Raw genomic sequence first — 23,907 nt, 5'->3', positions numbered from 1 at the left:
GCATGGTCACAGGGACCCAGCCCCAGTCACGGGGTTGAATTCAAGGCCCGGCAAGTGCTGCAGACACACACGGGATCCACCCGAGGGAGGGTCGGGGTGCAGCACACTGCGGATGTCAGACTTGAAGGCCATGTCCCCCGGGCCTGGGGCTCCCTGCCTCCACTTCCTCAGACAGTGCTGTGCTGGACACTCACGGCTGCCTGGACTCAGGCGTCTGAGACGTCTCCTGCCATCTGACTTCTTACTCCTTAAAAACCGAACATCTGAGGTACTGGCCACTGGACGCCGAGAGATTCCTCTCTAAAAGATGATCTCTTATGGGACCACTGACGTCCCCTTCCCAGGGACCTCCCAAAGGGACCAGCAGTGCAGCTGAGAACCAGGCTCTCTTCACTCTGGGTCACATTACCGCGGGAGGAGCGGGGCTGCTGGACGCCAGCGTGCAGACAGTTGCTCTAGCCCTGGCCGTGTCTGCCTGCCCTGGACTTCCAAACGCCTGAGGGCTGCCTTCGGGAAGTGTCCACCATGAACACCACGCAACACGCCTGGCCTCACACCCGCGTCACCCGCCCCAGCCCATCTCCATCACTTGCAACTCTGTCCCCCATCGACGACGTTAACATCACGGCCCCCGTGGGCTCCCCCACTCCTGCATCTCCCAACCCCACATGGGACCACGTCCTGCTGCCATTTCCTCGGTCCCTGCACCCATGCCCCTACCTCCCGCCCGATGCCGCAGACAGCCCTGCCCGCCTGCGCGTATCCATCCCGCACAGTCTGCCCACCTCCTGCTCTTTCTCAATCCCGGATCTGGGCTGTGAACCCTTGGTTTTCAGCCAGCCTGTCAGGATCCCTGGACAGAGAATCAGAGAACTGCAAACCGACAAACTGGAGAGCCACCACAGTCCCTAAGCCCCAGCTCCATGCACAGCAGGTGAGACCCCAGGTTCCAGGTCACAGCCTCGGCCAGGTCTCCTGGCTCCCAGAGCTGACACGGGGCTGCTCTCACTAGGGGAAGCGAGTGTGCTGGGCCCGACCCTGGCTGCTTCCCCGGCCTTCCTTCCCCGCTTCCCACAGTGCCCTCACCTGCTTCAGCCAGGGCACGCCCCGTGTCTGTGGAAATCTCCAAACGTAGCTCACACACCCCTCCCCTCGCTTTGATGGTGCCCTCCGCTCCTCGGAAACCCCGCCACACTGCCTGCCGCCTCCGGCAGGTCCCATCAGACACCCTGCAGGAAGCCAGCCAGACGCTGGATGTGAGGGGGTAACACGGCTCCCAGGAGGCGGCCGTGGCTTCGGATGGCCCAAGCACAACACGGTGGATGAGCCGGCTGCTCCAGAAGCCGTGTGGAGTGCACGTCCCTTTCCAGCGAGTGCCACTCAACACATGTGAATGATCACAAAATACCAGCAGGATAAAAGGTCAAATTCCAGGAAAAAGTACTTGACAGTGCCCTTTTAAAAGACATCGCGCGGAACAGACTGTCACCACACTCACGTCCAGCAGTTCTCAAGCGTTCCGGTCTCGGGGGCCCTGGACGCTCTTAAAAATTATGGAGAGCCCAAATGGCTTTCGTTTACGGGGATTTTACGTATCAATATTTACTGCATTTGAAGTTAAAATGCTGAAAAAGTTTGGATATTTTTATAAATGTTCATTTAAAAAATAATCAACCTATTACATGTTATCTCAAATAACATCGATGAAAAATTGCTGTGTTTTCCAAAACAAACAGAAAGTGGCATTGTTGTGCATTTCTGGAAACCCCTATCACGTAGACAGCCGGACGGCATTGCGCCAGCTGTGAGGCCACAACCGTGGAGCCTCCAGAATGTTCTTGGGTTCCCGGTAAGAGGGAGAGAGTGAAAGGCACCGAGCGTCTCAGAGTCCATGTGAGCCCCAAAGCGCCGGGGGATGCCGGGAGCCCCGGACCACCCTTTGAGAACCGCTGTTGAGACAACAAGGACCGACCAAGCCACATGGTTTTTCTTTACTGCCCGGCCGGCGAGTGGGGGCAGCGGCCGGGGGCAAGACTCTACCTTCAGTTCATGCTTCTGCCTGAGCTGCTGAATCTCCACCGCGCCCACCGTGCTTGCCATCAACTCTCTCATCTTTTTCTCATAGTGCTCCTTTAAACGGGTTAGGTCATGAGAAAGCTACAGCATAAAGAGACACAGTCTTTTCACAAAAAGGCTCTTTTTGGTTCTTTGGGACAATTTTACATTGAGCGGATACTGGCAGCATCTGCAGTGGCACATCAGGCCTCTCCTGGCTGGGGGCTTCTGGGACCACACGTGAGAGTCCCCATTACTAGCCCGGTTGGTCCTTGAGAGATAAATGCACAAACAGTTGGCCGGGCGCGGTGGCTCATGCCTGTAATCCCAGCACTTTGGGAGGCGGAGGTGGGAGGATCACTTGAGCTCAGGAGTTCAAGACCAGCGTGGGCAACATGGTGAAACCCTGTCTCTATTAAAATCACAAAAATTAGCCAGGCAGGGTGGTGCGCGCCTGTGGTCCTAGCTACTTAGGAGGCTGAGGTAGGAGGATCGCTTGAGCCTGGGAGGTGGAGGCTGCAGTGAGCTGTGATGGTGCCACTGCACTCCAGCCTGGGCGACAGAGTAAGACCCTGTCTCAAAAAAAAAAAAAAAAAAAGAGAGAGAGATAAACGCAGAAAGGAGTTAAACATGGCATCAAAACACAGACACTATCCAGACGCCAGGCTACAGTCTTCTCCGTGCTAGACGGGAGCAAACGCACGCACACAAAATATCTGTAAAATCGTTCATTTACATTTTGGTGGAATGAACATTATCCAATATACAAAAATACAGAAAATTATTTCTATGTCAGCATCCAAGCAAAAGATACTTGTATTTAAACTGTACTGAAGGTGACATTTTGGGGATGGCAGCATGGATTTTCAACAGTCTCCAACCTGAGGTCACTTTCTCTCTGACTGACTGGGGACCCCCTGGATCCTTGTCCGTGTGGTCACAGACACTTCAGATGCACGTGGCTGAGGCCCCACTGCTCCTCTGGGGGCATTTCTCATGTCACGGACACTTTAATAAAATTCGAGATTTTTTGAGATGACTTTTGAACAATATCTAGTTTTATTTTGGTCGTTTTTAAAATGTGACCATTTAAACCAGAAAACTTGGTGCTGCCTGCAGCACTTCCATCCTGGTCAGGCCTAACCCAGAGGCGCCCTGTCTGCACCCCACACAGTATTCCCCAGTCCAGGCCACTGTCCTGGCAACATGGAGGTACAGGAGACGCTGGAAATGCAGAGCCCGGCACTCCCAGGTTGTAATTCTGCACCACAAACCCACTGTGTGCTGGCTTTCCCCAGCTCCTTCTCCCAGCAGGGAGGGCTACTGAACCACTGGCACTGCCTGGGCAGTCAAGGGCTCCTCTGGGATGTGGGTCTGCCCCAAGGCAAGGGCAGGGTCTCCTGAGTTATTATTAAGGAGTGACTACTAATGCCTCTGGGCTCCTCAGTGGCCTGGCCCCTCTGTCCACAGCCCACCACGAAGGCGAAACCAAACAGCATGTAACCCACGCTCCGAGGCACCCACCGAGCCTCCATCTGTGACATCAGAGTCCAGCACTCTTCTTAAATCTCAGTTTAAATCGTGTCTGACTCAGCTACAGCAAGCTAAATATCATCTTAGTTATCAGCTCTGTTAAAAACTACAACTGCAGGCTGGGTGCAGTGGCTCACGCCTGTAATCCCAGCACTTTGGGAGGCTGAGGCAGGCAGATCACGAGGTCAGGAGTTCGAGACCAGCCTGGCCAACATGGTGAAACCCTTTCACTACTAAAAATACAAAAATTAGCTGGTGATAGCAGCTGCCTGTAATCCCAGCTACTTGAGAGGCTGAGGCAGGAGAATCGCTTGAACCCGGGAGGGGACCTGAGATCATGCCATTGCACTCTAGCCTGGGCGCAGGCGAGACTCCGTTTCAAAGAAAAAACCAAACAAACAAATAAACAGAAAAATTACAATTGCAGCTTCATTGGTTGTTTAAATCGCTATTGTAATAATGATGGTGACAGAAAAGATTGAATTCCTGGAAGAACTTGTGAATGAAACTGGGTAGGTGAGCTGACCGCCATGATCTGGTAGATTTTCCTTGAGTTTCATGAAGCAGGTTCACAGAATATGAGAATTGTAGGCAACCCATAATCACTTGTAAACCACAGGGATGTGGCAGCTACGTCCAGGAGTGAAATCTCCGCTTACTGGGGGCTACTAGGGGACGGGCAGGATAAAACCGGTTATCACCAACTGTCACTATGGCGGGCATCGGGTCACCATCTGTATCAGTAACACAGGACTTGCTGGCCTCAGACGAGGACTGTGTGTGGCCTGCATCTCAGCCTCACACGGAAAGTACATGGACTTCACTGCAGATGAGCACAAATCTATCCTTTTACAAATAGTCAAAAAAAATACTCTAACAATAAAAACCCTGTGGCACGGCCCGGCACCACTGAGACCTGGAATGTGTCTCAGCTGAACGGTTTCCAGGTTCCATGGCTCACAATCACCCAATTCCAGAATTCACGCCTTACAGCTCTGACGTCCCACCTCGCACCCTAATCTCAAGACTTTTCCACACACACACAAAAATAAAAATTCCCTGTAAGAAAGAAATTCCCAGGCTGGGCACAGCAGTTTACACCTGTAATCCCAGCACTGTGGGAGGCTGAGATGGGCAGATCACCTGAGGTCAGGGGTTCGAGACTAGCCTGGCCAACATGGGGAAACCCCATCTCTACTAAAAATACAAAAATTAGCTAGGTGTTGTGGCGGGCACCTGTAATCCCAGCTACTTGGGAGGCTGAGGCAGGAGAATGGCTTGAACCTGGGAGGCGGAGATTGTAGTGAACTGAGATCATGCCATTGCACTCCAGCCTGGGAGACAGAGTGAGAATCCATCTCAAAAAAAAAAAAAGAAAAGAAAAGAAAAAAGAAAGAAAGGATTGTCACAGGGCAGTTTAGAAGCTTTTGTCCCTTAACATCTATTTTTACCTCTTCCTGTTCATGCTGAACATGTTAAAGTTCAAAACCTGGCTTAAGGTAAAGTGCAGATGTGCTGTGTCTCAGGGAACCCCGATCCCATCTACTCAGTGTTCTGCAAACGGTGCTACGTGCGAAGCACATAATACATTAAAACACAAGCAATTCAGAGAATAACTACTTTCTTATTCCAGGCGGTGAGCTCATTTAAGACCTTCTAAGTGGTTTACAGAAGTTTAATTTCTCAATCCTTCCATGACGATACTTAATTATATGAAACGAGAGATGTCTTCTCCTTTGCCAACATCTTACGCTTTCCCCAAACGGCTTATCAGCATCTTAACAAATCACTAAGAAGTACCAGGCGGCTCACAATCGTATATTCACAGCCCCCTGCCCGTGTCAACACGAGAGCACTGTCCCTCACACGTGCCCGGAACACATACTTGCTTTTTGTGGTTGCTGCGCAGGAAGGACCTGGGAATCCCATTCTTGCACTCCGAGTCACTCTGCTCTTCGTAACTTTCAAATTCGCTCGAACTCCATCCGTATTCCAAAGAGCTGTTTCCGCCTTCATCTCCATTCTCAACATCATCATAAATCATTTCATCTGAGTGCATAAATTCCAAAAGGAAATTAAAACTTTAGAATTCCACGTGGGCTGTTTTGTGCCTGTTTGTGGTTTTACCGAGTCATCTAGAGCTGGGGGTGGAGGCAAATCTGAATCATGCTGAGGACCCTGCAGAGCCCCGGGCGGGCTCCACGGAAGCTACTGTGCAGAGCCTCCACCACCCGGGCCGCGCCAGGGAAAAGCGCTTCAGGCGTTTCTCACAAGTGCCCCTGCCCCATCTGTACCCTGAGGACCACCTGACTACGGGCATCCACCACGGTCCTGTCAGATAACTTGTCAGCCTTAGAGAACTTCCCACGAAGAAAAATCTTCCTTTACGTAAACTTACAGGATGTTTTGAAAATTAGAGAGAGAATTGGTGGACAGATGATAGGCAGGTAGATGGATGGTGGATTATAGAACTAGGGATAGGTGGATGATACAGATATTCAAGTACCGGCACTAGCAAGAAAATACACACAGATTTTTAAATTTTCAATGCTGTGATGCTAACAAGACTTTTAGAGAATGAAAATGACATTCTTCAAAATACCAGAATATTAGAGTCTCTCTAAATCTTTTATCAGTCACACAAGCATAAATGTTTCTTTATTTTACCTGGTTTCTTAGACATAAATAACCTCTTAAGAATAATCTCCATGCCTTAATAATATTAAATTTATTCTTTATACACCCACAATCATTCACTATAACAAAACTTGGCCTTAAAGATCCTTAGTAATTAAGCACTGAGGAATATATACATCTTAGCACATAAGTAACATTCAAAACCAACACGTGCTTTCATTGGAAATGCAAAATTAGACATGAACTTGTCACTTATAATCCCTAGATATTTGAAATTACCCTATCCTTGTAATATTTCTCCACTGACTACAAAACAGGTCCTCCAAATGTCTGACTAAAAGTTCTAGCAAAGCCATAAAATGTGTGAAATGAGCTCACTTTGCAGAAGCTGCAGTGTGTTCTGTGTGCCACAGGCAATGATCACCACCCGGGCACCCGGCAGCCTCAGCAACTCAGCTTAGCAGATGAACAGGTCAAGTCCTTACACAACTGCCTGAAATTTGGGGCCAAGTGTCATCCTGAGAGCTCACTCACGTGCCCAAGAGCCAAGAGTCACCCTGAGAGCCCACCCACATGCCCAAGAGTGGAGGGGCTGCAGCCTCTACCATGGACTAGGGGACTCAGAAAGGGCACCCCTACATGCCCCGGTGTGTGTCTGCACTCACCCTCCAGCCTGCCTTAGAATCTCCACCCCCTACACACCCCGGTGTGTGTCTGCACTCTCCCTCCAGCCTGTCTTAGAACCTCCACCCCCTACACACCCCGGTGTGTGTCTGCACTCTCCCTCCAGCCTGCCTTAGAATCTCCACCCCCTACACACCCCGGTGTGTGTCTGCACTCTCCCTCCAGCCTGTCTTAGAACCTCCACCCCCTACACACCCCGGTGTGTGTCTGCACTCTCCCTCCAGCCTGCCTTAGCATCTCCACCCCCTACACACCCCGGTGTGTGTCTGCACTCTCCCTCCAGCCTGTCTTAGAACCTCCACCCCCTACACACCCCGGTGTGTGTCTGCACTCTCCCTCCAGCCTGCCTTAGAATCTCCACCCCCTACACACCCCGGTGTGTGTCTGCACTCTCCCTCCAGCCTGTCTTAGAACCTCCATCCCCTACACACCCTGGTGTATGTCTGAACTCTCCCTCCAGCCTGTCTTAGAACCTCTATCCCCTACACACCCCAGTGTGTATCTGGACTGTCCCTCCAGCCTGTCTTAGAACCTCCATCCCCTGCATGCCCCGGTGTGTGTCTACACTCTCCCTGCAGCCTGTCTGAGAACCTCCACCCACTACACACCCCGGTGTGTGTCTACACTCTCCCTCCAGAGGTTCTAAGGAACCTCCATCCCCCATTTCCTTGCATCCATCTCTGGACTCCCAACTTTTCTGGTCTACATAAAACAAGTCCACACAGACATGGTTTTTAGACATGTTATCTTTTTCACCTCAATTAGGTTTTCGACCCTTTGAGAGCTGGAGCTGCATTTTCTGTATTCAGCACAGCAGCTGGCAAGAGTCTAATCAATCAATCTAGTTCTCTCAGTGCCTTGTCAGGGCTCCTGGGACCTGGCCACAGGATCAGGCAAGTTCAGACGCTGTTACCTTAGCTCTATTACAACTCAGGCTATTCAGAGGCATGAAAAATGGGTGGTTTTCAACCACCCATTTTCAATTGCGTTTTAGAAACGCAATTGCTGCTCTGGCCTCCAGCATACGTGGAACTTCCAAGGACTTTGAAGGGTCTTGCTAACCCTCAATTCAGTGAATTACTTATGTCCTCTTGAATGCCTGGGCTTGCAGATTTGTAGTTCTAAAACTGGACGTTAAATCCAGTCACCCTGACGTGTGTTTTCTGACCGAGCCTGTGACTAGGGCAGTGCCATTGACTTATTTTCCGTGATGACAATCTTGTCCGCCCTTAGCCCTGCGTATTTAAAAAGTGACCCTACGGAGGTGTTGGCTGCACAGTGAGCGTACCTAATGCCACTCAACTGTACACAAGGAACTAGCTGAAACGAATATTTACGTATACCCTGACACAATAAAAAAAAAAAAAAAAAAAAAAAACATAAGAAAAGTGGCTCTGTGTGGCCTCCATAACATCTCCCACTTGCTCCTTGTGTTTTGAGAGCCCTGAACTCTAAATGAGTGAGGAAATGCGGGTGCACTACCCCACAGGCTCCTCTCAACGCAACGAGGAAATGCGGGTGCACCACCTCAGGGGCGCCTCTCAACGCAACGAGGAAATTCGAGTGCACTACCCCATGGGCGCCTCTCAACGCAACGAGGAAATGTGGGTGCACCACCTCAGGGGCGCCTCTCAACGCAACGAGGAAATTCGAGTGCACTACCCCATGGGCGCCTCTCAACGCAACGAGGAAATGCGGGTGCACCACCCCGCGGGCGCCTCTCAATGCCATGAGGAAATGCAGGTGCACTACCCCACGGGCTCCTCTCAATGCCATGAGGAAATGCGGGTGCACCACCCCACGGGTTGATGCCAGCACACTGTCACTTTCTCCTCTTGCTTTTTGCTCACCATGGCTTCTGAGTTCTTATAAATATACACACATATAATTTCTTCATTTTTCTGCTGCTGTGCTGTGAGTGGTTTACTGGATACTTCTGCACGGTGCCCTCCAGCAGCCACCAGGCTTTCCAGTCTCCCGCTCCTCAGGACGGCTCTGCACAGAGCATCCCACAGGACCCTCCTGCGGCGGCGTGAGCTTCTCTCGGAAACTGGCTCCCTGCCCCACCACCGCTACGGATGGCCTGTCTGTTAACTCCTGCTTGTGCTGTCCTTACAAAGGGGACACACTGGGCCTCGCCACATGGCAGAAGGCCGACGGCTGGACTTCCACAGTGTGCTGGGTTCTGAGTCACCAGACCACGCCTTCTGCGAGGAACGCCCAACACAGCCGGACAAATTACCCCAAAATGCATTTCAAACTTGTTTTTACAGCAACTAGCCTTTGGTCCTCACTTTATTTGTGGCATCTATTTAAGTAACTTCCTATGGGCACACTTACCTGCAAGCACCTAGGAGTTTTCCTGATCGACAGGATGAAACCACTCTGTCTCCAGGACGGCAGGCACACCTCCATCTAGTACTGGGTATGGAACTGCCCAAAACGTATTTGGGGAATGAATAAATTAATAAATGCCTTGGGCTCCTCCTCATTACGTTTGCAGTAGATTTTACCAACACGTCCTTAATTCAGCTAAGTGAGTTTCCTTCTATTAGGAGTTTTTAATGTTGGACGGCCACTGAATCTCTGCAAGTGCTTTTTAAACACATGCTGAGAGGAGCATACAGGTTTATGTCCATTAATCTGGGGAAATCGTGTTACAAGAACTTCCCAAAGGATCCTGAGCTGCTGCCATGAATGTAAGAGGTCAAGATGGGCTCTTGCTTATTTGTCAGGGTCATGCTGGATTGAATTTCCTGACATTTCAGGAAGGAAATGTAGCATCAACCCTTGTGGGTGAGGGGCGTTTACAAGCTTATCCTAACATTATAAACTAATTTACACCGCATCCTTGCTTCTGCTATTCACTGGAACAGTGCCTGTGACAGAGGGGTTTGTCTGCTCCCTGAAGGCTCAGTAAACCCCAGCATAAAAACATCTGAGCCTGGTGGGCTGCTCTGCACAGTAGTAAGCAAATCATTCAATATCTTGGATCACTATAGGTTTAGTCATGGTTTTTATTTTGGGTATATTTGATTCTTCAAGGCAATTTTTAATTTAATCTAAATTTTTGATAAAAAGTTATTTATAGGCCGGGCGCGGTGGCTCAAGCCTGTAATCCCAGCACTTTGGGAGGCCGAGACGGGCAGATCACGAGGTCGGGAGATCAAGACCATCCTGGCTAACACGGTGAAATCCCGTCTCTACTAAAAAAATACAAAAAAAGTAGCCGGGCGAGGTGGCTGGCGCCTGTAGTCCCAGCTACTCGGGAGGCTGAGGCAGGAGAATGGCCTGAACCCAGGAGGCGGAGCTTGCAGTGAGCTGAGATCCGGCCACTGCACTCTAGCCTGGGCGACAGAGCAAGACTCCGTCTCAAAAAAAAAAAAAAAAAAAAAAGTTATTTATAGCATCCTCTTATGGTTTTTACAAATTTCTACTGCAGTTACATCCTCTTGATCAACTTCTTGCTTCCTTCCTTCTTTCCTTCTTCCATCCCTCTCCTCGCTTTCTCTCTCTCATCCTAATGTAACCAGAGGCTTGTCTATTTTTGTATTATTTTTAAAGAACCAACCTTTGGCTTTGTTAATACTTTATGTTGCTTCCTGGTTTTTTATTTCATCATTTTTGCCTTGCCCATTATTTTTTTCCTGTCACTTCCCTCAGCTCTGCTGCTCTTTCACATAGTTGGCTGGATGCTCAGTTCACTGTTCTCTGTTTTGTTTTCTTTTTTCTTTTTCTTTTTTTTTTTTTTTTTTTTGAGACGGAGTCTCACTCTGTTGCCCAGGCTGGAGTGTAGTGGCGCAATCTTGGCTCACTGCACCTCCCGGGTTCAAGCAATTCTCTGCCTCAGCCTCCTGAGTAGCTGGGACTATAGGTGCCCGCCACCATGCCCGGCTAATTTTTGCACTTTTAGTAGAGATGGGGTTTCACCGTCTTGGCCAGGTTGGTCTTGAACTCCTGACCTTGTGATCCACCCACCTCAGCCTCCCAAAGTGCTGGGATTACAGGTGTGAGCCACCGTGCCCAGCCTGTTTTATTAACACATGCCATTATGTCTATAATTCCTTAGACTTTGAAATCTATACCATATAGTTTATGTAATGTTTTTATTATCATTCAAGTCAATATATTTTCTAGTTTCTATTTTGTGTTTATCTTTGACCATGAGTTACAGAGTAATATGTTATTTTTAATTTCTAAATGTTTGTGTTGAATTTTTTTTACCGATTTTACTCAACTGTTATCAGGAAATAAGGTCTGAACACCCATTCTTTGGCATTTGTTAATATTTGTTTTGAGGCATACTATATAATTTTTTTAAAATTCCATGTGTTTAAAAAAATACATATTCTGGAACTACTTGCTTCAAGGATCTGTATATGACCTTCAAATCAATCATACTATGTTGCTGTTCTAGTCTTTTATGGTTTACTGATTTTTTTTTTTTTTTTTGAGACAGTTTTCACTCGTTTCCCAGGCTGGGGTGCAATGGCACAATCTTGGCTCACTGCAGCCTCTGCCTCCCGGGTTCAAGCAATTCTCCTGCCTCAGCCTCCCAAGTAGCTGGGATTACAGGCGCCCGCCACAACGCCCGGCTAATTTTTGTATTTTTAGTAGAGACGGGGTTTCACCATGTTGGCCAAGCTGGTCTTGAACTCCCGACCTCAAGTGATCCACCCACCTTGGCCTCCCAAAGTGTTGGGATGACAGGCGTGAGCGACTGTGACTGGCCGGTTTACTGATTTTATGTCCAGGATCTGTCAATAGCAGAGAGAGTTTTCTTAAAATCTCTCACCCCAATAGTGTATTTACATATTTCTGATTAAGCCTTGTTATAGTTTGCTTATATATCTTAAGGCTATGCTGTTAGGTGCATATGAGTTTAGAACTGTTACATATCCTCCTCATGAATTATTCCTTGCTTTATGGCTTAACGTTTAGTGTATTATTATAGTGATACTGGCAATACTTCGGTTAGAATTTGCATTATATTTCTTTTTCCATCCACTTACTTACAAATCTTCTGTACCCTTATGTATCTCTCATAAGCATTTATGGCTAGCTTTGCTATTTTATCCAATCTGAGGATTTCTTTTACTGGCAATAGGATCCACTTTGCTATGCATACCAATGTTTGTACTTATTTTGCAGTCTTTTCTCATATGATTTGCAAAGCTTTCTTCTTTTATATTTTCTTGCTTTTACCAGACTGGGTTTTGCTCTACTGGTTTCAAAGTTAAACAATCTATTCCTATTTTCTTAGCAGTTACCCATAAAATGCAAACTTGACCAATCATAGCAAAAAAAAAAAAGAAAAAAAAATCAGTAAAAAATGCTGACTTCAGAACACATGGCATGAACTGTCACCCTGCCCTTCAGTTGGCACTGGCTAGGGTTCCAGCTCCATCTTAAACTCAATCAGCACTGTCAGGGCTGTCTTGAGCGGCGCTGGTGTGGACTTTCCACACACCCGACACCTCCTGGGCTCCCCACTCCCTTCTGCCTCCCGTCACCTCCTTCGCAGTTCAGTGTGCTCTTCCCTGCAGCGAGCGCATCATTAACTATTTCCGTAGATTCCACGGGCAGCAGGTCCCCCGGCTCTGCCTCATGCGGCCCATCTCCCTTTTTAAAGGACAGTACTTTGCTGGATGTGGCCACTCAGGCTAAAAGGGCCACTTCCTTCTTTGCATTGAGAACCTACCCCCAGCCTGTGGGTAAGTCGAATGGCGGTTCCTTTGTAGGGAGCCATGTTTTCTCTCTAGTAGCTCTGAGGAGATTCACCCTGGGCTTGGTGCTCTGCGGTCTCCATTGTACTGGCCTAGCTATGGATCAACGTGTCATTCATCTTGCTTTGAATCTGTATTTCTAAAATCTGAGAATTTATGTTTTTCTTTAATTGTACAGAATTCTTAGTTATTTCTTTGAATACTATCTTGGCCTGATTCTATTTTCTCATTGATGTCATTTATTCGACATACGCTGCTGCTTCTCAGCCTCAGTGTTTCCTACCTCTTTGCTGACATTTTCCGTACCTTTAACTCCTCTGCTTGCTTGGAATAAGTAAGATTAAACTGCCCTATTTCAAGTGTTATAAGCAGACACACAAATGTGCACAAACACCAACATTCCACCACACATCAATAAGCCGTTCTAGAAGCAACATACAAAACATGAATACAGAAAATGTCTGGGCTGTCCACTACACAGTCAACTTTTGCATCCAGAGGGAAAGGCTGCTGAGTGGAATCTCCTCAAATCAATTCCAGACAAAATCAAACCTGGTTCAGAGTCTGAGTTTTCCCTTGGAACGTCATCATAAATTGCTTCTTCTGGATCTGGAATAAACAGGGAGAAACACTTTAAACAGTGACCAGCATAAAACTCGTGCAATTTAAAATTCTACAGGCCACAGTCGCTGACGATGTCATGATTATTCAAAAAGTTGGCTTATAAGGGTAGTGTTTTTGTTAATTTATTTTTTACTTATTTGTTCTTTGTCCTAACCAGTAGACAGCGAGGACTGTAAGGTAGCTAACAGCACCTTACCAAAGCATAAGCATTATTTTTAGGGCAGAATAATTTGTTGGGAATGAAGGATGTCTGTTTAAACGGACCAGCTGTAAAATGTCACTAGGAAGGAGATTTATGGTTTCCAGGCCAATCTTATTCTATGATTGTGTGTTCAATTACACATTTCTATGTGGCTCTCTTACAAGCATTTCAAGCTTATGAAGTTAATGTTCTGATGCACAAAAAAATACAACATTGGTGCATGGAATTCCAGAAACAAGGAAAGAGCCCCTCAGTGCTGGATAAACCGGAAAACCATCCAAACAAACCAACGACACCATGATTTTGTGCCACTGAAGGTAAAAAGTAGTAGCAAGTATCAAAATGCTAAATATATAGGACAGTGTTTCTCCATCTGTATCATATGCAACACTGGGGTTCTGTGAAAGTGAAACCGTTTCATAAAAAAGAAGGGGGCCGGGCGCTTCTTTTTTTGCTTTTACCAGATTGGGTTTTGCTCTACTGGTTTCAAAGTTAAACAATCTATTCCTATTTTCTTAGCAGTTACCCATAAAATTTACAGGCTCGAGCCTGTAATCCCAGCACTTTGGGAGGCCGAGACGGGCAGATCACGAGGTCAGGAGATCGAGACCATCCTGGCTAACACGGTGAAACCCCGTCTCTACTAAAAAATACAAAAAACTAGCCGGGCGAGGTGGCGGGCGCCTGTAGTCCCAGCTACTCGGGAGGCTGAGGCAGGAGAATGGCGTAAACCCGGGAGGCGGAGCTTGCAGTGAGCCGAGATCGCACCACTGCACTCCAGCCTGGGTGACAGAGCCAGACTCCGTCTCAAAAAAAAAAAAAAAAAAAAAAAAAGAAGGGAAGTTCTAGAAGCAAAACCACGCTGTACGAGACGACCACAAAGGACACCGACAATGAGCCTGAGGTTTACTCAAGTATCTGTAAGAGTTACACACTTCACATGAAAATCCGTTTCATAAAAAGACCTTTAAATCGAGGTTCCACTCATTGACTACCGGTGCTCTCCCTGCAAGAGAACGTCCAAACTACGACGTATGACTGTGTCGAAAACATACAGGCAAACGCTTCCTAAGTCACATAAGAAAGAAAATGAGAACAAACCCAAACTCTCCCTTGACATCCAGCCACCGCTCCTGTCCCCACGTTAGCGGGAAATAAACATTCAGGAAAATTCCTTATCTGCTGCTGTTGTCAAGCTCCAGTATTACAGATGCTCTTTCTTTTAATAGCTCTTTCTTTTAATTACTATCTGCAACCACAGTAAAGATTTCTACTCCTCTTAGATAATGTTCAGGGACTGCTAGTTTAGAGATCATATTTCCAAATATAGTTTTTCTAATTCACTGTCATCTGGACAATAAAAATGAGTAATGAGAAAAAAATCAGACAAATTTTACTTCGAAAATAAAACTGTTAGCAAACAGCCAAGACAATAATTTAATCTTGTAATGATCCTACTTTAACAGCGACCTAGTGGAATCATCTAATTACACTAAGATCTTTGTTTTAACAAAGTCATAATTAAAACCAGAATGAAAACTTCCAGGAGACAGTTTAATAATCAGGAGATAACTAAGATGGTTCTACCTTGTAAGCTGATCATATAAAACAGTTACATAGAAATTAGTGAGCCAGGCCGGGCGCGGTGGCTCAAGCCTGTAATCCCAGCACTTTGGGAGGCCGAGACGGGTGGATCACGAGGTCAGGAGATCGAGACCATCCTGGCTAACACGGTGAAACCCCATCACTACTAAAAAAAAATACAAAAAAATTAGCCGGGCGAGGTGGCGGGCGCCTGTAGTCCCAGCTACTCGGGAGGCTGAGGCAGGAGAATGGCATGAACCCGGGAGGCGGAGCTTGCAGTGAGCCGAGATCGTGCCACTGCACTCCAGCCTGGGCAACAGAGTGAGACTCCGTCTCAAAAAAAAAAAAAACAAAAAAAAAAAGAAATTAGTGAGCCAGTGGATAATGAGAGGCATAATCAGGAAAGTAATCTTTACTTTTCCTTTAAAAATTAAAAAAACAAGTAAATCTAGCTAAAAATCTTTCAGCCTTTGAAGCCGCAGGTGGGACTGCAGATCTGGCCACTTGGAGGTGGGCTGGCTCAGCCAACCTAAAGGGAGAAAGAATGCCTTTGGGTTTGCTCTTAATTGTACAGAAGCTTGAGTCGTATGTTGGAAGTGCACTTGCTTTAATCCACACACAGACGGTACATAATCCTACAGGTTTAAACATACATAAAAGTAGAGTTTGGAATTCTTTGCTCTACTGTTTGCACTGCAGATTGCTACCATTTCAAGGGTGAGATTGTAAATAAAATGATGCACTTCTGGACGTTTCCTGTTTTTGAAATCTGCACATGAATCATTCACATGACCAAAAATTGTGTTTTTCTCAAAATACATGTCTAGTCTGTCCTTTAAGTAATAGTTCTCTTAAATAAGCTATGATATTAATCAGATCATTACCAGTTAGCTTTTCAAGCACATTTGCTTCAGGCTATTGTTTTGGAAAAATACGCTACAGAACTTTAAGTTACAAATAAATGAGAATCTGTTGTTTGGAATCTGCTGTTTCTGCCAAAGGTAAATTAACAAAAGATTTACTCGGGAATTCCCATTTAAATTTATATGATTTGATAAAACACCAAGTTATGTAAAATAAAGTGTGTATATGGAAAAAAAAAAAAGGGAGGCTCCCCCGCCCCCTCTTCAAAGCGGGTGCCAGACACCGCATCTCCCTGGGAATCACTGCCACGCGCAGGGTTAAGCGTCTGGGTGGCGGCCGACCGCACCACATCTCCCTGGGAATCACTGCCACGCGCAGGGTAAGCGTCTGGGTGGTGGCCGACCTCACCGCATCTCCCTGGGAATCACTGCCCAGCACAGGGTAAGCGTCTGGGTGGCGGCCGACCGCAGCTGCAGGTCAGAGTTTCAGTTCCCCACACACCTCACTGTTACCACAATAACAAAGCCTGTGCTAGAAAGGAACGACCAGGAAGAGCGAGGGTGTGGACGTGGAGAGCTGGGGTGGCCTCGCGGGAAGTGACAACTTCAGGGAACCCGGGAACTTTCTGCATAGTCAGCCCGTGTTACTATTTTCAGTAAATAAATATCTTGTTAGTGTTTTAGATCTGATGGGACCTGAGACTCAGGGACCCGGCCCCGCCGCAGTGGCGTCTGTGGAGCGTGGTGAGGATTCTGGCTGTGGGCGGCTGGGGACTTACTCTCCATCCAGGCTGTGTTGGCCGGGTCTGCGGCCCAGCGAGCCAGGGCGCTGTCCTCTCGACTGACTTGATCTTCACTTAAAGAAAACAAACCATAAAGTCAGAATATTCAGGCACAGCCCAGTCACATGGCTGCCAACTGCCCTGCAGAGTGTGTGCGTGTGTGTATACATATATATATGTATATGTAGTACTATTACTATATAGGGAATCACATATTTTCCAAGCTAATATTATAGGGCATCCCAAGTTCAAGTTTTCACTCATAACTCTGTAAATAAGTATTCCAGATGTTCCACCTACGCACAGCACAGAACACGGGGCGAGGGCAATACAGCAGCAATACAGTCCTTGCCCTAGAAGGCCTGAACTGTCTTCTGGTTTTTCAGCCACCCCTTTGAGGGCCTCTTAGGCCCTTCTCACGACGCTGGGTGGTAGAGATGCCAGTGGGCAACGCAACGGGCCGTCTCCATGTCCAGGGGCAGGTCGGTGGGAGAAAGAGATGCAAGGCCACTCGGCATAAACTGTGGTACTCCGCCCACAGCGGGTGGTCACATGGGCCACCAGAGTCCTGCACTCACAGGGACTGGGATGTCGCCCTTGGCAATGGGAAGCTGCGGGAATGCTCTGCCCGGAAGGATGGTGAGGTCAGACTCGACACACACACCGAGCGTCGCCCCAGGAGAGGCACCACTGCTGACGACGAAACGCAGCAGGGATCAGGCCTCTGGACACCGCGTCCCATGGGGAGTGGTGCAAGGATGAGCCCAGTGGCAGCGCGGAGACACTGCTGGGAAGGCAGAGACCGGAAGCAGGGTGAGCACCCAGAGGTGTGTCCTAGGGTGATGGCCCCGTGGGTGCTGGGGGTCCTGACCCTACATTTCCAGGGAACACTCACCTGGGAGGGACCTGAGGCAGGAGATGGGGCTGGGGCAGCCCCTGCCGCGCAGAGCTGAGGATGGCGGGCAGGGATGCGCACCAGGATCCCCACGTCCAGATCCTCAGGAAAAAGGCGGGAATTCAGCAGGTGCGGGAAGATGGAGGCAGGTACCTGTTTGGAGGCTCCTCGGAACTCAGAGAATTGGGCTGGCGATCTTCCATGACTTCCGGTGTTTCTGCTGGGAGAGAAAATCAGTGATGCTGCTTTACGTGCCACAGAAATGCTTACGAAGTTGGTGTTTTTACCCTTGAAAATGATTTCACGCTTTCCCTTCTTATCAATGGGAGGCTTATCTTAGCATAACGATGATTAACTAATAAATTTAAAATATTTTAGCTCTTAGATAAACTGCACCGGCACCCAGATGCATCAGGCTAGAGCTAGGAAGAAACGGGATGTTCTCTCCCATTCCACATGTCCACAGGAGCCATGATTGTGACTGGCCTGAAGGGGCATCCACCTGGCACACTCAAAAGATGTTCAAGAGAGGAGTAGTTACGCTTGTGACATGTGACACCAACTTTCACTCACACACACTCACATCCCTCCACCCACAAACACACGCACGGTGAGACCTGACTGGCGATTCCTTCCTGCCCGTCTGTGGCTCTCCAGGGTGAACAGTGAGCCGTGAGCAAAGCCACAGTGCGGGCTTCCCACACATTCCACGCAGGCGGGGCACGAACTTAGACGATCAAAGAACAGCCTGAGACACCAGTGCAGAAGGAGCAGCCCCTCCCACCTCGGAGGGCTCTTGGGCAGGAGCCAGCCAGAGTCTGTGATGGCTGCACCGCGTGCGGGCTGTGTGGTCCCCTGAGGAATCTGCCACTGCCCAGCCGCGTGGCACCAAGAATGACGTGAGGAAGGAGAGCCAGCAGCACCCGGCGGCTGCTGTTTATCCCCACGCTAGCATCTGTCCATGAAACACCTTCTAAAGGGAATTTATCTCTGGAGTGAGTAACAGTTCTCAACCGTTTTCAAACAGCAGCAGTTGGCTCAAAGTCCGAGAGAGCTAAGCTCAATGTAACCTGCTTGGAGATCTCATCCATGAAAACAGGCCCCTGGTCACACCAGGTGCCGCCACACAGCTGGACGCTGAATAACAACAGACATGGGACGCTGGGAGGGCTGGGGGCGTGGATCTGTGGGGAGCGCTGAGAATCCCACAGGCATCTGCTGGTTCAGTGTTCCGGGTCACCTTCCTGAGGGGCAGGTGTCAGGGCAGAGGCAGGATCTGAAATCCAATCTGCCCACTCCCAAAACTGCCCTTCCTGTGCTACTACACTGCCTCAAAGAAACACGCAAAGAGCCACAAAGCTTTCACTAGTGTTCTGCAGAGGGACAAAGGCAGGACGTGCTGCCCGGCAGCAATCTCACTGTACGGCAAGAACTGTGTCCCCAACGGGGCGTCCAGGAGCTCAGACTCCCATCCCCAGGGCACACACGTTAGCCTTCTCAGGCATCCACCCCTGGAAACTCTTCTGTCCTCCGCCTTCCAGGAAATTAAGTTGCAAACTGAGTCTGTCAAGGTCAGAAGGAGGCAGACATGCACACCAGGGAGTCACCTGAACAGCTCCAAGCAGCAGCGCACCCAGAGGCTTCTGGCCACAAGAGGCGTAAACAGGAGCAGGACCTGTCTGCGGATGTCTTCAGGGCTGGTGTCGGTCAGCAGGAAAAGTAAGGAACCTGGCCATCCCGGTTTGGCCAGCTGGGAGCTCCAGGCAGGGCTCTGCAACCTCCCACCGCGGACCCAGGGAGCCTGGCTGGGCTGTACGTCCCAGGGAAGCCTGCAGAGCCAGGTGGCCGCCCGGCCCCAGGGAGGCTCTGGAGCAAGGAACTGAAAAGCCAGCAGTGCCCCCCGGGTGGCGGGAGGCGGGCTGGCACCAAATCCACGCTTTTCCACCTCTCAGGAAAGAGGTCTGCGTTCACATCTCTCGTTCAATGATCAAAACGCAACCGGACAGCCATCCGCTCCTCTACTCCGGGACTTACATAGTCTTTATTAGAACAAGGCATTATTACTGGCTCTAGGTTGACAGAACGAATATAAGCAAATTGTTTTAAATTCATGCTGAGTTACTTAAAAAACAAATTACTTTAAATGGTGTGCAATTATTTAAAATAAATAATATTTTAAAATATGAAAATCACTTTAAAATAAACGTATTTTCCTTCAGCCAAGAATGCCACACTCCGCATGCCCTCGTTTCCGGGGGGTTCTCATGCTCCGTGGTTACAGAGGGACAACAGCAGCGTGGATAATGCAGACCGTGGTGAGTTCCCAGGACTCCGGCCGACTTCAACAGGGAAACGCATGGGAGGCCGTCTATCCTGAAACCTCTGCAATTCCCAAAATCCAAAATCGAGATTTTTCTTTAAGGATTTTTTTTCTCAACTGTTATTAACTGGAAAGGGAAGGTTGCTTCCACTGAAACCTTTACAGGAATAAGAATCGGGTCTCAGGCATACAGGCTGTGGGCTTCCATTAGAGGCACAACCCACGAACCCTGGGGATCCTGCAATGCGTTCCTGGGAAAGGCAGCACAGAAACAGAGCTGGGCAAAAAAGGAAACCTTTGGCCGAGACGCCTCGACTGGGTCACTCCTGAAGACGGAGGCACGGTATGTGCTTACCCTTGCCCTGGCGCCTGGGCCTACAGCGGGGCCGGCAGGAGGCCCCAGCCCTTGGGCTGCAGTCGGAGCAGCCGTGGCCTACACGCTGTCCTTCCAGTGGAAACCTGGGGCTCTGCAGACACAGCTGGCGCCCGGCTACACATGCCAGGGCCATGTAAGGACAGCAGAGAACGGGCTCCACCAACCAAGCCCCTTCTAAAGCACACAGTGGCTCCTTCTCACTAAGTGGAGGAGAAAGCAGACTCAAAACAGAGCTGTCAGCACTGAGGACACGGAGACTGGAGGTGAGTGAGGCGCTGAAGGCACCCACAGTCCTGGCTCGGAGCGTGGCCTGGCTGCGGGAACACCGTCCTCAGCGGCCGACTCTGCGCCCTTTGTGCTGCCCCAGGTGGCTCTGACCTTGCACCGAGGACTCTGCCAAGGTCCTGCGGAATCTCCCCAGCAAGGAAAAGCATGGGTGGGAGACAGGGAGCCCCTGAGGCCATTCTTCCACCCCACTGCCCTCCATCCTCTGGAATGAAGACAGGGAGACACGCTCTGACCCCAGGGAGCCCGAGTCTCTAGACCAGCAGGCGACACGGGACATACATAACGGTAACTGTCATCTAGCACAGTGAGTCACATAGGCCAAAAGCTGCACACACTCCCGTGAGCACCTGGTGGGGGAACCAGCAATCGGGGTGAAGTTCAAGGCACCCCAGACATGAGGAGGCAACACATTCGGGACCAGACGTTGTTTCAAAATTTTCCCAACAATACGCCCTGGCCTTCCCTCAGGGGTGCTCCCGTCACTGAGGAAGAGGAACGGGGGGCTCACTTTCCAACTCCATAAACAAACGTCTAATGACCTGGGCAGGGGCAGGGGGAGGTCAGGCCCCGACTCTACGGAACCACAGGCCACATCGGGGGCGTGGAGAGGAGGGAACCACAGGCCACGTCAGGGGCGTGGAGAGGAGGAGGGGGGAAGGTCAGGCCCTAACTCTACGGAACCACAGGCCACGTCAGGGGCGTGGAGAGGAGGAGGCGGAAGGTCAGGCCCAGACTCTACAGAACCACAGGCCACGTCGAGGGCGTGGAGAGGAGGCGGAAGGTCAGGCCCAGACTCTACGGAACCACAGGCCACGTTGGGGGCGTGGAGAGGAAGGAACCACAGGCCACGTTGGGGGTGTGGAGAGGAGGGCAGCAGTACCTTCTTCGTCCAGGGACGTGGCGCGGATGATGACTGGGCTGGAGTAGGCGGGCAGCAGGAGGGGCAGGTTGGAGGGCACCGCATAGCCGCAGGGCACAGGCACTGAGTACCCGCAGGGCACATGGAGACCCACACTCTCCTCCTCAGTGCTGGGCGCAGGGGCGGGCGGCTGGTCCTCCTGGAATGGCGCGATGTCGATGACAGAATATGGGTTGACTTTCACTGGGAGCAGCAGCTTAGCAGGCTCCACCACTGGCGTGGTTTCTGCTCCAGCTCCATCCTCACCTCCTGGGGATGCAGAAAGGACCTGTCAGCAGATACATCACCAAGGGCATGGCAAGCGTGCCCTCTTGGAGTACAGGCGGGAAGCAGGTATGAGTTCCACCCTCCATGCCATGCCAGGACCCCTGGACGTTCCCAGGTCATTGGGTGGGCCTCGGAGGGAGCACTCGCACATGGGGAACCCAGCGTCACCTCTGTGCACAGGCGAGACAGACGCAGCCTGGTCGCTACAGGAGTCTCATCCCATGAGCTAAGTCAGGGAGAAGCTGCTGGAGGCGCGCAGCCACTCCCCTCACCAACAGTCCGGTGCTACGCACAAAGAAACACCGTGCAAGCTGAGAGGCGGGTGCTGCGCCCAAAGAAACACTGGCCAACCGAGAGAAGAAACGCTGTGCAAACTGAGAGGCTGGCACTGCACCTGAAGAAACACCGTGCGAGCCGAGAGGCGGGTGCCACGCACGAAGAAACACTGTGCAGGGTCTCCCACCGCAGCCTGCCCTGAGCAGTCCTTCTGGTCAGCGAATGAAAGCACCCAACCCACCTCCAGACTTAGAAAGAGAAACCTCTACAGCTACTTCATCCCACACGTTCTGAATACTTCATTTAATCTAGTGATACAATGATGAGGTCATTTTTATTGGGAAATAGCAACATCTATTCTCTGCAAAATATAAAAGTAGAGTGAAAAGGCTGAAAATTATGGAAAATAGTACAAAGAGAAGAAACTTAGCCAATCTTAAATTAAGTCATTTCAGGTATATCATGAAGAAATCGTAAGTCTCTGGCCCCTAGAAATCATCCCTTCCCTACAATGTTCCAATTGGGCAGTAAGAATGGGGAGAAAATGGGCGAGCCCAACAGAGCCGATGGCTGAGCACAGGTGACCCTGACGCTGGCGATCTGCGGACCTGCCTGGGAACCTGCCAGGGGGTTCACCTGGGGACCCTCCTGGAAACTCACCTGTGGGTGCAGGGGCTTCACTGGCTCCAGCACCTCCTGTCTCAGGGGCTGAGGGGGCCTGTCTGTCCGCTTCTGGGATTTCATCTCCACTGTCAAAATCAAACTGTTCTCCCTCTTCCTCTTCATTGTTATTGGTATCATATTTCATTTCATTTTCTAAAGAGAAAAACCAAAACCAGATCAAGGAGGTTAGATAGATCGATAGATAGATAGACAGATAGATAGATCGATAGATAGATAGATAGACAGATAGATAGATCTATGCTAGTCAGAGACGTTGACTAAGTTCCTCGATGCTGTACTGTACTTGTAGTTAGCCTTTTTAAGGGGCAAAATATGTATCATTAGAATTCTGAGTCACTGGTTTTTATTTTCTTTTAATAGGATCTACAATTCACAGTTAGAAAAGAAAACAAGAGGCGGGGCGTGGTAGCTCACACCTGTAATCCCAGCACTTTGGGAGGCCGAGGTGGGAGGATCACAAGGTCAGGAGTTTGATACCAGCCTGGCCTACATGGCGAAAGCCCATCTCTACTAAAAATACACAAATTAGCTGGGCGTGTTGGCAAGCGCCTGTAATCCCAGCTTCTCAGGAGGCTGGGGCAGGAGAATCTCGTGAACCCAAGAGGAGGAGGTTGCAGTGAGCCAAGATTGCGCCACTGCACTCCAGCCTGGGTGACACAGCAAAACTTTGTCTCAAAAAAAAAAAAAGAAAGAAAAAAAAGAAAAAAAGAAAAGAAAAGAAAACAAGAGAAAGTAAGGGGGAAAAGAGCCTTTCCATTTTAAATTTATGCCCCCAGCAGATGAACATCACCTGGCTGGGCTGATGGTTCTGAAGAGAATTCAGTGTCATCCATTTTACTTTTAGAAATAACTTCTGACACCCAATGTCTCTCCCTAGAATTCTTCTCCTTTTACTTTCATTTTGCCTCTTTTATTTACAATTTTTAATTAAATATCTCTAATGGTTAGAAAATCGGTGTCAAATATGAACATCGATACATAGCTTAAAACACAAACTTCCAAAATTATTAAAGAGCATGGTTAATAACCGTTCCAAGCAGGTGCTTGATAAGAAATGTTTTGCAGGAGGTGAGTCACAGGTCTCCTTGGGCTGGGGTTATGGCTGGTGGTGCAGCCTGCAGGGTGGCTGCCGTGTGCACCATCTGCAGAGACAGCGTGCTGGGACTACGCATCACCATCAGAGCAGACAGGT

At 49.3% G+C, this 23,907-nt stretch overlaps 1 protein-coding gene across 27 annotated transcripts in view; it reads right to left on the bottom strand.

Annotated features, from left to right (window-relative positions):
• ARHGEF10 (Rho guanine nucleotide exchange factor 10) overlaps positions 1 to 23,907 on the bottom strand; it is a 148,211-nt gene that overhangs the window by 83,213 nt on the left and 41,091 nt on the right. For 9 of the 27 annotated variants that reach the window (XR_012416996.1, XM_045397795.2, XM_045397797.2 and 6 more), the window contains 7 exons: positions 22,692 to 22,847; positions 21,450 to 21,737; positions 17,739 to 17,805; positions 16,688 to 16,764; positions 13,188 to 13,244; positions 5,474 to 5,637; positions 2,041 to 2,157 (listed from right to left, as the gene is read on the bottom strand). Coding sequence is in view for 26 of the 27 variants with exons in the window: in XM_045397795.2 (XP_045253730.2) it covers positions 2,041 to 2,157; positions 5,474 to 5,637; positions 13,188 to 13,244; positions 16,688 to 16,764; positions 17,739 to 17,805; positions 21,450 to 21,737; positions 22,692 to 22,847 (926 nt within the window). In the remaining variant the exon portion in view is untranslated. Of the gene's footprint in view, positions 1 to 2,040; positions 2,158 to 5,473; positions 5,638 to 13,187; positions 13,245 to 16,687; positions 16,765 to 17,738; positions 17,806 to 19,192; positions 19,954 to 21,449; positions 21,738 to 22,691; positions 22,848 to 23,907 lie in introns of those variants that run through there. The other 18 variants (XM_045397799.2, XM_074000189.1, XM_074000191.1 and 15 more) reach the window with 9 other exon arrangements.

The sequence above is a fragment of the Macaca fascicularis genome, chromosome 8 (genome assembly GCF_037993035.2).
Source record: "Macaca fascicularis isolate 582-1 chromosome 8, T2T-MFA8v1.1".
Taxonomy (NCBI): domain Eukaryota; kingdom Metazoa; phylum Chordata; class Mammalia; order Primates; family Cercopithecidae; genus Macaca; species Macaca fascicularis.
Note: the sequence above shows the minus strand (reverse complement) of the source record. Positions and strands in the feature narration are given on the sequence as shown.